A 14,419-nucleotide genomic window follows, 5' to 3' on the forward strand; every position below is an offset into this window, starting at 1 on the left:
TGATGGTCACCCATTCCCTCTCTGCCTGCACTTCCGTAAGCTGTGGGGTGGCCACGTCTAAAAATGCGCTAACCATGAAACTCTCAGCCTCACAGATGTACCTCAACGCCTCCAGCTGCTGCTCAAGCTCCAAAACTCGGAGCTCAAGTAGCTGCAGCTGGTGGCAGTTCCTGTACACATGGTCAGTCACAGTGCAAGGAACATCTAGGACTTCCCACATGTTGCAGGCGGTACATAACACGGGACTGAGCTGCCCTGCCATGCCTCTAGTTGAAAAAAACCCTTTAAGTTAAATACATTTAAAAAGTTAAATTATTTGTTTACTTTAAATAAAAACTAGAACCCTTACCTTTCCTTAGCTTAATCTATTTTAAATTGGAGAAAAACACTTACCCGCTACTCACCAATCAGCTCTCACCTTTGACACTCTTCCCAGACTGCTTCACCGCGATGCTGACTGCAGGATGCTCTTCTCAGACAGGGTAGGCCAGTGGGGCAGTGTGCCCCTCGGTTTTCCAATGAGTGCCTAGCTGCCCTCCTGGAGGAGGTGGCAGCACGGTGGGAGGTCCTCATTCCAAGGGATGGGAGGTGGAGACCCCCCCACCTGACCAAACGTGCCTGGGAGGAGGTGGCTGAGATAGTCAGCTCCCATGACGTGGTGCAACGCACGTGGGTCCAGTGCCACAAGCAATTTGGCGACGTCCTAAGCTCGAGATGGGTGAGTACTGTGTTGGCAGAGTATGCGTTGTACCATAATACAGCAGGCAGCCTTGCCCCCAAACCCCCACCCATCCCACAACAACTCTGAGTGCAGTTACAGCATTGAATCATTCACAGCATGTTTCCCTCGCTGGGTGGGCCAGCAGATATTGCCCATGCCTAGTTCACTCTGAGAGGGTTGTGCTGAGATGGGTTCTGCACCCGCAACATGTGTAACACTGACCCCAGAGTATAGAATCGGGGGCAAACTCAAAGATCTGCACCTTGGCGCAGTGCTGGAACTGGGAAGCATGTCAAAGTTAGGGTGCTAACGTGCTGGGAGGGGAGCCTCCAGGTGACGGGGCACCAATCCATCTGCTGCCCTTTGCATTGTGTTCCACCTCCTTGCTTTGCAAGCTTAGATTGTGTGGTGCCAAATGTGACGGAGGCTGCATTTGGGCGGCGGGGGTGGGGTCAGCCCTGGCTTCTTTGTGTGAGTGTGCGGCAGCTGCGGGGTAATGAAGCACTGGAGTCCTGCAATGTCTCACTCTAGTTGGGGTGGCAGGGATGCGATGGGAATCCAGGTACAGGCTGAACTAATAAATGTTCAGGAGAGGACTGTGCACAATTCCGCCAAGCGGATGCGGACTGGCGGAGGCCAGGCCCAGTTGGCCATCTTGACTCGATTCAAGCAGCAGGGCATGGATTTGGAGAGGTGCCATGTGCCCAGGTCCACCAGTGGCGATGAGGCTGCGAAGCCACGGGGAAGTATGTTTGCCGAGCACTGTGGTCACCATGTGTGTTCCAGCAGCTATGGCACTGTTGAATGTTCAGTGATAGAAGTTAGCAACATGGGTTGACCATTGATTATGGAAGGATGAGCGCATAATGATCTGGGGGAGCGGCATGCACATTGACATTGTCTCCACTTTAACTAATCAAATGTCCTTGTTCTTCCTTTCAGCAACACTGGAGCAGGGCCAGGACGGGGAGGCAGAGGGGCCACCTCTCACCCCTGAGGGCCCTGAACAATTGGACTCACCTGCGTCACACCATCTCTGCCAGGCAGGAACCAGCACAGATACTAGCGCTTTAGTGGGAATTAGATCATCGGCGAGTGTCCCAGGACACAGCGGTGAGGGCACTTCACACTCACTTGAGGTGCGGGCGAAACAGAGAGTGCCCATGGTGCCAGCAGTCGGAGGATAATGTGGCTGATGATGTGCCTCTGGAGTCGTCCATGAGGCAGCAAATGCTAGAAGTGCAGCAGGGTATGGGGTATGCGGGAGGATCTGGCAGAGATACATGAGGCTATGCGTGGCATGGTCTCCGTGCTGGAAGAGTCCATGCGGAGCATCACCGATGTCCGAGCACCATGCTTCCTCCATGGAGAGATTGACGACTCTCATGGAGAGGATCCTCCAGGAGAGCAATCAGGGCTTCCTGGGGATGCGCTCAGACCTGCAAGCCCTCAGAGCGGCATTGACCTTAGCTGGTCAGTGCCAGTGTAGGTGATGGTTTGGGCACCAAGTTTCCCAGCTCGGTGCCCATCCATCTACGGTAAGCAGGGAGGACCGAAGTGACCTCACGTCAGCGCAGCATCTGCCTGTCATTTCTGAAAGCCCCTTTTTCTTTACTGGTTCTGCTGGCATAACACATAAAAACTGCCTGGATTCCTGTGGTCTGTGGAACAGTGATGATTTCTGCACAATATCCTCTGTGTCACCCAGTGGCAAAGAGAAACCCAGCTCCCCATGCTGTTCATAGCTAAGAGTTGTCTTACAGAGCTCTCTGCACAAAATGACTGTTCTCAGCCTGATTTTATACAATAATTCAAAACCCAAAATGGTTGCTATCCCAAACTGTTGAATATTAGGTATTGGGTTAGTGCAGGTCTGGGGACATCATCCTATCCACTATCTTTTAGCCAAGGTATTTAATCTTTTAAACGTAAAATAAAAACAAAATACTGCAGATGCTAGAAATCTGAAATAAAAATAGAAAATACTGGAAAAACTCAGCAGCATCTGCGGAAAGAGAGAAACAGTTAACATTTCGAGTCTGTATGACTCTTTTTCAGAGCTTTCAAACGTTTCAGTCATTAATTTGAATGGCTCCCATTCTTCCAGGTTTGGTGAGACAGGGAAGAGTATTCACATCTCCAGAGAAGCCACAGTGAGTTTCTGTTCACCCTTGTGGAAATGCACATTGAATACCTGTCTGGGTGTGTCTACTTGCAATGCATTTGGAGCCTTCTCGAAGCTTGACAAACATTGCAGTTGTAAAGGTCAGGTAACTTTTGACAGCCATTTTTTAGGCTCCTGATGTTCATTTAAAAGAAAGATTAGCTTTCTTTACCACAACTACACATTTGTGACATACCTCCCAACTTACAGGAAAAAACAGAAATAAAAATGAAAATTACATTGCGGATGCAGAAGATGAAGAAATACAGACATTTATTTCTACACATACAAATGGCTGATGCAATACAGTTTCCTATTGCCTTCCTCCTCTTAATATTTTTCAAGTATGTTTTATCTGGGTGGATTTCTTCCTTCTCTTTTTCCCAATCTTTACAATAGTTTGCACTGATTTTAACTTTTGAACTTCATTGGACTATCTGTCTGCAGCATTTTCACTGTTAAACTTGACAAAGAATGTGCCAGTTGAACCTGTGGTTAAATCATATGTTGCTTCTTTACCTGGAAGGGTGTCCTGTTCACTTCCCAGACTTAAATACTTTAAATTCTCATTTTGAGATAACAAAGTTAGCAATGGCCTCTTTCTGTACCAGTATCTTGTCCCTTCTTGCTGATACAAAAGTGTCATTTAGATGCATTTTATGTTATAGCAAAAAGATGTGGTATTCTTGTTTGGTCTGTTCTGTGAACATTTTAATATCTCTCAGTTTCTTCTCATTCCACTCAGATCAGATTTTATTTTAATTCTTTTTAAGTTAGGTCCATAGCTTCTATGTTTTGAGTTTTTGCTTTTTTCTCTGTCTGCCTCTTAACTCACAAATTAGTTTATCTCAATCATGTTTTGAACTGAGCCCACTGCACTGTGTGCAGCGGAATTCTGAGATTCAACACTGACAAATGCAGTCAATACCTGTACTGTTTCAGTACAGACAGGACCTTTCAATTCAGTGCTAACTGCCATTAACTCTTCAAGATCACTCAGACTTCAGTCCTTTCCGGGGTGAATTTCGATTTAGAAGTTCCATCAATCTCTTTTCTGCCTCTTTCAACTCACTAAACTTTAACACTCAAATGCCTTCAGTCAGGCTCTTCAGCTAAATGGGGCCTCTCCCTCACTGTCTTTTGGCTTGCACGGGGACTTGCCTGGTGCCTGTTTACTCTTTGGGCTTTTGCTAAACCACTTCAACTTTCATGGGTTGAGTTTGCCCTCGTTAGGCTTCTGTACCTTTTCCAGCTGTCTGCACACCTGCTGAAACTGTTCAATTTGTCCAGCCTCACTGGACTGTTCCTGAATTTTGGGATGTATCACTTTCCAGCTTGAGAGGTAATTTCTTAGTAAAACGGTGACCCCCTGCATGGGAAAACTTGAGATTATATCCACCATCACCAGCCCAGTTCACTCTTTAATTGAATTTTTATTAATGGTACCTCAACACTTTCTACAGTTAATCCTTTTAACTATCATTCTGGAGTCCTGCTTCTGCTTGGAAAATCTTCAATTCTCCTGCCAGCAGTGTCCTGAACTATGTTAATCTCCTTTCGTGTTACTTTGGAGCCACTAGGGACCATTTCCCCTTTACACCCAAAGTTTTGGTTGGTTAGTGTAACTTCCTTCATATTCCACAAAGGGTTATGATTTTTGTGATTCTGGGTACAGGCTGCATTGGAATTCTGCCTGTGGCTTTTTTTATATGCCAGCAGTTTGCAACAATTAGAACAGGGTGTGCTCCTGCAGCTCTACCTTCTACATTCTTTTCAAAGTTAGAGATTGGTTCCCCATTTTTCCCTTATCTCTTTTCCCTTAGGATCTATTTCCTTTCCCTTTGTCTCTCTCTTATCCTTTCTCTGCTGATACTATTTGAGCCAAGCCTGCCTGTGAGTCAATTCATGATCTTTGGTCTTCACAGCAGCTGCCCTTGCTGAGGTAATCTTTTGTTCTTCAAGGTGCATTTTTAGAATGTATGAGAGGCAATTTTGAAATTCCAAGAACAACACCAATTCCCTTATTCCATCAGAAGTATGCTCTATCTTCAAAGCACACAACCATTGGTCAAAAGCCATTTCTTTGATTCAAATTCCACATATGTTTTGAGTTTCTGAATTGCTGACAATAGGCTTCTGGCCCCAGTTCATAGACAATCAGGATTGCATCCTTAGTCTGTAATCAGCAGTCACTTTGGAGGACAGTGTGGAGAGGATCTCTTGGGCTCTTCCTGTTAACTCACCATGGATCATCCGTCTCCACAGTTCCTGGGGTAAATGTAGTTAAGCTGCTGCTTTTTCAAAAGCAGTAAAGAAGGATTCTACATCTCCCTCTCAAATTTGGAGAATCTTAGACCTGTTTTGGAGTTATGGGGATTTGGGCTTTCATTAGGCAATGTGAGATTTTTCCAGGCACTATTAGTTTTCAGGGGAATGATGATTAATCTCCAAATCCATAAGTCTGTACTCATTCAAACTTAATTTGTTCTTTTGAGACTTCAACCATTCATGCAACAGGAGACAATCTAGTGATGTAACTCAGGAATAAAAACAGGAAATGCTGTAAAATCTTGGCAGGTCTGGCAACATCTGAGGAGCGAGAAACAGGATTAATGTTTTGATATGTTAACTCTTTCTTTCTCCACAGATGCTGCCAGACCTGCTGAGTTTTACAGCATTTCCTGTTTTTATTTCAGATTTCCAGTATCCACAGTATTTTGCTTTCATTTTGATGTAACTCAGTCTATTAAGCAACAAAAGTAATACTTAACAAAGCGAGGCAGCAACTTTACTGGCTCAACACTCTTCTTGCTTACCAATGCAGCCTAGAGTGCAAGACAACGCACGATCCACCCGCTCTCTCTCTCTCTCTCTCTCTCTTCCTCTCTCTCTTGTCTCTCTGTCATTTCTGTGGTCTTGTGCTCCCAGCTGGAAAGCAATCTTTTGTCTTCAGTTTCAAATTCAGCATGCCTAGCAGCTCAAAGCTGGTGCTTTTTAATTCTTCCCAAACTACAACCCATGTACCTGATCAGTCATATTCCTGAATTCTGATTGCCTCAGGAAATGGATGATCAGTCCTTGATTGGTTCAGGTGATGCCTGATCAGTTTCTGATTGGCTTGGGTGGTGCCTGATCAGTTTCTGATTGGTTCGGGTGGTGCTTGATCAGTTTCTGATTGGTTCGGGTGGTGCTTGATCAGTTTCTGATTGGTTCGGGTGGTGAGTGATCAGTTTCTGATTGGTTCGGGTGGTGAGTGATCAGTTTCTGATTGGTTCAGGTGATGCCTTATCAGTTTCTGATTGGCTTGGGTGGTGCATGATCAGTTTCTGATTGGTTCAGGTGATGCCTGATCAGTTTCTGATTGGCTTGGGTGGTGCGTGATCAGTTTCTGATCGGTTCGGGTGGTGCGTGATCAGTTTCTGATCGGTTCGGGTGGTGCGTGATCAGTTTCTGATCGGGTCGGGTGGTGCGTGATCAGTTTCTGATCGGGTCGGGTGGTGCGTGATCAGTTTCTGATCGGGTCGGGTGGTGCGTGATCAGTTTCTGATCGGGTCGGGTGGTGCGTGATCAGTTTCTGATCGGGTCGGGTGGTGCGTGATCAGTTTCTGATCGGGTCGGGTGGTGCGTGATCAGTTTCTGTTCGGTTCCTTGAGGGTATGGTTATCTATTGATATCATTGCCTGTTATCTCCTTATTGGCCCTTTAATGTATCAATTACCTGTGGGACCATCCTCTTCATTATAGATCTTTCTGTTCTTTTGTTAAATTTTAAGGATTTCTACTGAGATAGTGGGGTGCCTTAAGATATTTCCTTTGCCTGCTTAGTTAAGATAAGAGAGTGTATGATCTCAAGCTCTAATGATTAACATTTGTATTCATCATTCAAAATGTCAAACTGATGTATAGATATCCTGCAGAATTCTAATGACGGCAGGCGCCTATCAAGATGTTTTGGATACGGGAACTGAATTGCTATTATATGTTTTTGTAGTAACTGCCCGTGCTTGGGACAAGTTAATTAAAATTTGTAAAAGGGTACAAGTGGTGCATAGCCTTAAACTAATATAGGAATTACAGAGTTACCGCATACATAAGATCTATATATCAGTGCATAAGGCTGACTGAGGTAGCAAGATACACATAAAATACAGAATGAAACATTCAATTAATACATGTTTCTAAGTAATAAAAGTCAAGAGAACTACAGCTTACAGAACCATAGATGGCTACATGTTCTGGAAAAAAAGTGACTGCTTCTCTTTTTACAATACTAAAAGTTAAAAGGACTAAACTAATTTAGGACATAAGACTAAATTTTCAACACTTGTTTTCTTTACACAATAGATCATTTTAACTCCCCCGAGTCATAGGTGTGATTACTACTCATAAGTTTTTATCACCAGGGTGGTTCCAGACTCAGACTGCTCAACCTCAATGGCTTTGCAGCACTTGCTCTCTAATTTAACCATTAAAGTATAACTTTCCATGGCCGGAGGCCATGTGGTATTTTTCACTTGTCCAGTGAGGATTTGACTACAAACAACGAGACCATCACATGATGTTCTGGTGTCATGCAATGCCTACAATTAATCAGAATATCATATTAGGTTAATTGATTAATATGCACACTACTAAACTACAAACTAGTTAGGAACTTAGGAACATAGGTACAGAAGTAGACCATTCGGCCCCTCGAGCCTGATCTGCCATTCAGCTACATTATGGCTGATCTACCTCAATGCCAGTTTCCCACACTATCCCCATATCCCTTGATGTCATTGGAATCTAGAAACCTATCAAGCTCTACTTTGAACATACTCAATGATTGAGCCTCCACAGCCCAAAGATTCACCACCCTCTGAGTGAAGAAACTCCTCACCTCAGTTCGAAATGATTGGTTCCTTATCCTGGCACTGCGCCCCTGTGTTTCCCAGCCAGGGGAAACAACCTCTCAGAGTCCACCCTGTCAAACCCCTTCCGAATCTTGGGTATTTCAATGACATCATCTTTCAAACTTCTAAACTATAAAGAACATAGACTGAAGTTACACAACATGGACAACCCATGAACCAATTGCTGTACTACTTCCAATGCAAGTAAATGGAGACCAAACTACACACTGTGTCCCAGTGTGGTCTCACCAAAACCCCAAAAATTGTAGCCCCTAATTCTTGTACACCAATCCCCTTGCAGTAAAAGCCAACATGTTATTTGCCTTCTGTTATAGAGTTGATTTTCCAGACATCTTTTCTTGGTGGAAACATTGAACTTCATTTGCAGACAACAGCAGCAGCTACATGTCCATCTGACTCTCGAACTAAAGAAGAAATCTCCCTGAGAGGCTCCCCGCGCTGCTAACTGATTGGTTTACACAGATCATGTGATCTTACAATACAGGATTATTCTTAAAGCTACAGTCCTACATTTATCAGAACAATAATTGCAACACCTTCCTCATTGCTTGCTATCTCTGCCTGTTAACATTCTATGGATGAGTGCACCCTAGTTTTTCTAAACATTAACAATTACAAATTTCACAACTTTTAAAAAAACTTTCCACTTTCCTCTTATTATCAAAGTGAATAACCACCGACTTCCCCCCATTATATTTCGTCTGGCACTCGCAACCTGTCTGTGTCTATGTGAAGATCAATTACTTGAAATCCAACTACTGCTACCTTATACGTGCTCAGACAGCATGCTGCAGGACCCCTGGGAAGTAATCAGGAGCAGATTAAACTGACATTTCCTCTTCCTCATCTGGAGATACTGAGGATAGCAGTCGTTTCCCAATAGCACTGATGAACAAATAGTCATGGCTGTAGCTGGGACTTTCCCCAATGAACAATGGAAAGATACCCACCAAGCCACAATCAGTACCATTTCCATCTCTCGTTGATAGTCATATTTTTTTGAGGGGGTGCGTGCTGAGTCTGATGTATACTTGCTCTGTGTGTAGGTGGAGCTGTGGAGTGATCATGTACACACTGCTGAGTGGATCGCCACCATTCTGGCACCGGAAACAGATGCTGATGCTCAGGATGATCATGGATGGAAATTACAATTTTGATTCTCCAGAATGGCAAGATCGATCAGACACCGTGAAAGATCTGGTAGGGATTTCAGAGTCCAGAATAGAGAAATACTTTGTTAACATCTTTCCCAGATATTGTATTTATTTTCAAACTTTAAAGACAAATTAATAGCCAAAGTAAATGTACCTCATCACTTCACTTTGTCTCCAACCACTGCTCAAACAAGGTTAAACTGGGATTTAAATTTTCACTGAGTGGTTCAGGGACATGAAGGAACAGCTCGAGTATCAAAGGAGAGGCTGACAGCAGCTCTGTGCTCCATGCTCCCTCCTCCCTGCTCCATGCTCCCTACTCTCTCTTTCCTGCTCTCTGCTCCATGCTCTGTGATACCACCTCTGTGCTCCCTGCTCCATTCTCTGTGCTCCATGCTCCGTGCTCCCAGCTCTCTGCTCCGTGCTCCCAGCTCCATTTTCTGTGCTCCATGCTTCCTGTTCCGTGGTCCCTGCTCTGTGCTTCCACCTCTGTGCTCCCTACTCTGTTCTCTGCGCTCCTTGCTGCCTGCTCCCAGCTCCCTGCTTCGTGCTTTCTGTTCCATGCTTCCTGCTCTGTGCTCCCTGCTCCAAGTGCACCCTGGTCCATGTCCCTTATGCCCTGCTCTCTGCTCTGCAGTCCGTGCTCCCTGTTTCCTGCTCAGTGTTCCCTGCTCCATGTTTCCTGCTCCCTTCTACGTGCTCCCTCATCCCTGCTTTCTACTCCCTGCTCCCTGTTCCGTGCTCCACGCTCCCTGCTTTGCGCTCTGCCCTCCCTGCTCCCAGCTCTGTGCTCCCAGCTCCATGCTATCTGCTTCCTGCTCCCTGCTCCATGCTCCATGCTCCCTGCTCCCTGCCTCCTGCTCCCAGATACTTGCTCCATTCTTCCTGCTCTCTGCTCCCTGCTCCGTGCTCTGTGCTCCATGCTCCCTGCTCCCTGCCTCCTGCTCCCAGGCACTTGCTCCATTCTTCCTGCTCTCTGCTGCCTGCTGTTCGCACCCAGCTCCCTGCTCTAAGTGCCTCCTGCTCCATCCTCCCTGCTCCCTCCACCCTGCTCTGTGCTCCCTACTATGTGCTCTGTGCTCCCTGCACTGTGTGCTCCATGCTCTGTGGTCATGCTCCATGTTCCCTGCTCCATGCCCCCTGCTGCCTTCTCCCTTTTCCATGCTCCCTGATCCCTGCTCTGTGCTCGGTGCTCTGAGATCCCTCCTCCCTGCTTCCTGCTCCATGGCCCCTGCCCAGTGCTCACTGCGCCATGGTCCCTGCTCCCTTCTCCCTCCTCCCTGCTCTCTACTCCCTACTTCCTGCTCCGTATTCCCTGCTCCTTGCTCCATGTCCCCTGCTCCATCCTCCCTGCTCCCTGGTCCCTGCTCCGTGTTCCCTGCTCCCTGGTCCTTGCTCCACCCTCCCTGCTCTGAGCTCCGTGCTCCATGCTCTGCACTCCCTGTTCCCTGCCCCATCCTCTGTGCTCCATGCTCCAGGGTCTGTGCTCCCTGCTCAGCGCTCCACCCTCCCTGCTCCGTGCTCCTTGCTTCATACTCCCCTGTCCCTTCTCCCTTCCCCTGATCCCTGTTCCTTCCTCCCTGCTCCATGCTCCCTGCACCCTGCTCCATACTCTATGCTCCCTCCTCCCTGCTCCCCGTCCTTGCTCCCTCCACCCTCCTCCCTGCTCCATGCCCCCTGCTCGGTGGTCCCTACTCCGTGCTTCATGCCTCCTGCTCAGTCGTCCCTGCTCCATGCTCCTTTACTGCATCTCTGTACTCCCTGCTCTGGGGTCCGTGCTCTGTGCTCCCTGTTCAGTGCACCCTGCTCTGCGCTCCACCCTCCCTGCTCCATGGTCCGTGCTTCCTCCTCCCTGCTCAATGCTCTCCACTCCCTGCTCCATGACCTCTGCTCTGTGTTCCGTCCTCCCTGCTCCCTGATCTATGCTGCCTGCTCCGAGCTCCCTCCTTCCGGCTCTCTGGTCCTGACTCCTTGCACCCTGCTTCCTGCTCCATGTTCCCTGCTCATTGCTTCCTTCTCCCTAATCCCTCCTTCCTACTCCCTCCTCCCTGATCTCTACGCCCTGCTCCATGCTCCATGCTATCACTCCCTGCTCCCTACTCCGTGTTCCCTGTTCACTGCTTCCTGCTCCCTATTCCAACCTCTGTGCCCCCTGCTCAGCGCTCCACCCTCCCTTGTCAATGCTCCTTGCTCCCTGCAGCTAGCTCCCTGCTCCCTGCTCTGTGCCCCCTGCTCAGCGCTCCACCCTCCCTTCTCTGTGCTCCCTGCAGCTGGCTCCCTGCTCCCTGCTCCGTGCCCCTTGCTCCATACTCCCCTTTCCCTTCGCCCTCTCCCCCGATCCATGCTCCCACCTCCCTCCTCCTTCCTCCCTGCTCCGTGCTCCTTGCACCCCCTCCCTGGTCCCTCCACCCTCGTCCCTGCTCCGTGCTCACTGCTCCCTTCTCCATGCTCCCTGCTCCACGCTCCATGCTCCATGCTCCACGCTCCCTTACTCCATGCTCTGTACTCCCTGCTCCGGGGTCCATGCTGCATGCTCCCTGTTCAGTGCACCCTCCTCTGTGCTCCAGAATCAGAATCCCAGAATCACAAAAGCAGAAGAGGCCCTTCGGCCCATCGAGTCTGCACCGACACATAAGAAACACCTGACCTATCTACCTAATCCCATTTACCAGCATTTGGCCCTTGGCATTGAATGTTATGATGTGCCAAGTGCTCATCCAGGTAATTTTTAAAGGATGTGAGGCAACCCACCTCCACCTCCCTCCCAGGCAGTGCATTCCAGACCGTCACCACCCTCTGGGTAAAAAAGTTTTTCCTCACATCCCCCCTAAACCTCCTGCCCCTCACCTTGAACTTATGCCCCCTTGTGACTGACCCTTCAACTAAGGGGAACAGCTGCTCCCTATCCACACTGTCTATGCCCCTCATAATCTTGTACACCTTGATCAAGTCGCCCCTCAGTCTACTCTGCTCCAATGAAAACAACCCAAGTCTATCCAATACCTGGAATTTTTGATTTATCCAACCTCTCTTCATAACTTAAATGTTTCATCCCAGGCAACATCCTGGTGAATCTCCTCTGCACCCCCTCCAGTGCAATCACATCCTTCCTGTAATGTGGCGACCAGAACTGCACACAGTACTCCAGCTGTGGCCTCACCAAGGTTCTATACAACTCCAACATGACCTCCCTACTTTTGTAATCTATGCCTCGATTGATAAAGGTAAGTGTCCCATATGCTTTTTTCACCACTCCACTAACTCTGCCTACAGAGATCTATGGACACACACGCCAAAGTCCCTTTGTTCCTCAGAACTTCCTAATGCCATGCCATTCATTGAATACTTCCTTGTCAAATTAATCCTTCCAAAGTGTGTGACCTCACACTTTTCCGGGTTAAATTCCATCTGCCACTTATTTGCCCATTTGACCATCCCGTCTATATCTTCCTGTAGCCCAAGACACTCAACCTCACTGTTAACCACCTGGCCAATCTTTGTATCATCTGCAAACTTACTAATCTTACCCCCCACATAGTCATCGATGTCATTTATATAAATGACAAGTAATAGGGGACCCCGCACAGATCCCTGTGGTACACCACTGGACACTGGCTTCCAGTTACTAAAGCATCCTTCTGTCATCACCCTCTGCCTCCTACAACTAAGCCAATTTTGAATCTACCATATCAAATAATCCTGTATCCCATGTGCATTTGCCTTTTTTATAAGTCTCCCATGTGGGACCTTGTCAAAGGCTTTGCTGAAACCCATATAAACTATATTGACTGCACTACCCTCATCTACACACCTAGTCACCTCCTCAAAAAATTCAATCAAATTTGTTAGGCATGACCTCCCTCTGACAAAGCCATGCTGACTATCCCTGATCAAACCTTGCCTCTCCAAGTGGAGATAAATACTCTCCTTCAGAATTTTCTCCAGTAGTTTCACTACCACCGATGTGAGACTCACTGGCCTTTAGTTCCCTGGCTTATCTCTACAACCCTTCTTAAATAGCGGAACCACATTAGCTGTTCTCCAGTCCCCTGGCAGCTCCCCCGTGGCCAGAGAGGAATTAAAAATTTGGTTCAGAGCCCCTGCGATCTCCTCCCTTGACTCCCTCAGCAGTCTGGGACACTAATCATCCACCCTCCCTGCTCCATAGTTCTCCTCCCTGCTCCATGCTCCCTGCTCCATGACCTCTGCTCTGTGTTCTGTGCTGTGCTCCCTGCTCCCTGATCTGTGCTCCCTGCTCCGAGTTCCCTTCTCCTGGCTCTCTTCTCCTGTCTCCTTACCACCTTCTCCATGCTCCCTGCACCCTGCTCTGAGCTCCCACCTCCCTGCTTCCTACTACCTGCTCCCTGCCCCATGCTGCCAGCTCCCTGCTCCATGCCCCCTGCTCCTTACTCCCTGCTCCCTGCTCCATTCACTGTGCTTCCCTGCTCTGGGGTCTGTGCTCCCTGCTCCATGCTCCCTACTCCGTGCTCTCTGCTCACTGCTCAATGCCCTCTGCTCTGGGTTCCATTCTCGCTGCTCCCTTCTCCGTGCTCCCTGCTCCTTTCTCCCTAATCCCTCTTTCCAGCTCCCTCCTCCCTGCTCCCTGCTCCATCCTCCATGCTACCTGGTCTCTGCTCTGCTCTATCTGCTTCCTGTTCCGCCCTTCCTGCTCTGTGCTCGGTGCTTCCTGCTCCCTGCCCCATCCTCTGTGCTCCCTGGTCGGGGGCCTGTGCTCCCTGCTCTGTGCTCCCGTCTCTGTACTCCACCCTCCCTCCTCCGTGCTCCCTGCTCCCTGCTACTTGCTCCATACTCCCCTCTCCCTTTGCTCTCTCCGTGATCCATGCTACCTCCTCCATCCTCCCTGCTCTGTGCTCCCTGCACCATGCTCCCCGTCTCTGCTCCATGCTCCCTCCTCCCTGCTCCATGCTCCCTCCTCCTTGCTCCCTTCTCCAAGCTCCCTCCTCCCTGCTTCCTGCTCCATGCTCCCTGTCCCTCATCACTGCTCCCCCTCCCTGCTCCCTGCCCCGCCCTCTCTGTTCCCTAGTCCCTGCTCCGTGCTCTCTGCTCCCTGCTCTGCGCTACGTCCTCACTGCTCCCTGTGCCATGCCCCCTGCCGCATGCTCCGTGCTCTCTCCTCTGTGCTCCCTGCTCTGGGGTCTGTGCTCCCTGCTCTGTGCTGCCTGCCATGTGCTCCACCCTCCCATCTCCGTGCTCCATACTCCCTGCTCTGTGGTCCCTTCACTCTGCTCCCTGCTCCCTTCACTCTGCTCCCTGCTCCCTTCTCCATGCTCCCTGCTCCTTGCTCCCTTACTCCATGCTCCGGGGTTCATGCTCCGTACTCCCTGCTCCGGGGTCCATGTTCTGTGCTCCACCCTCCCTGCTCCCTGCCCCATGGTCTGCACTTCCTCCTCCCTGCTCCATACTCCCTGCCCCGGGCTCTCCATTCCCTGCTCAGTGACCTCTGCTC

The 14,419-nt window shown here is 48.8% G+C and overlaps 1 protein-coding gene and 1 long non-coding RNA gene across 2 annotated transcripts in view; one reads left to right on the forward strand and one right to left on the reverse strand.

Moving 5' to 3' along the window:
- The window catches only part of LOC121282942, a 36,164-nt gene extending 30,356 nt beyond the window's left edge, over positions 1–5,808 (reverse strand). The window contains exon 1 of the long non-coding RNA XR_005944148.1: positions 5,702–5,808. This is a non-coding gene — a long non-coding RNA (uncharacterized LOC121282942). The remainder of the gene's footprint in view (positions 1–5,701) is intronic.
- Positions 1–14,419, forward strand: part of LOC121282941 (phosphorylase b kinase gamma catalytic chain, skeletal muscle/heart isoform-like) — a 366,244-nt gene that overhangs the window by 150,040 nt on the left and 201,785 nt on the right. Inside the window, exon 8 of the mRNA XM_041196763.1 lies at positions 8,845–8,998. Within this exon, the coding sequence (XP_041052697.1) occupies positions 8,845–8,998 (154 nt within the window). The remainder of the gene's footprint in view (positions 1–8,844; positions 8,999–14,419) is intronic.

This window comes from Carcharodon carcharias, chromosome 10 (genome assembly GCF_017639515.1).
Source record: "Carcharodon carcharias isolate sCarCar2 chromosome 10, sCarCar2.pri, whole genome shotgun sequence".
Lineage (NCBI taxonomy): Eukaryota > Metazoa > Chordata > Chondrichthyes > Lamniformes > Lamnidae > Carcharodon > Carcharodon carcharias.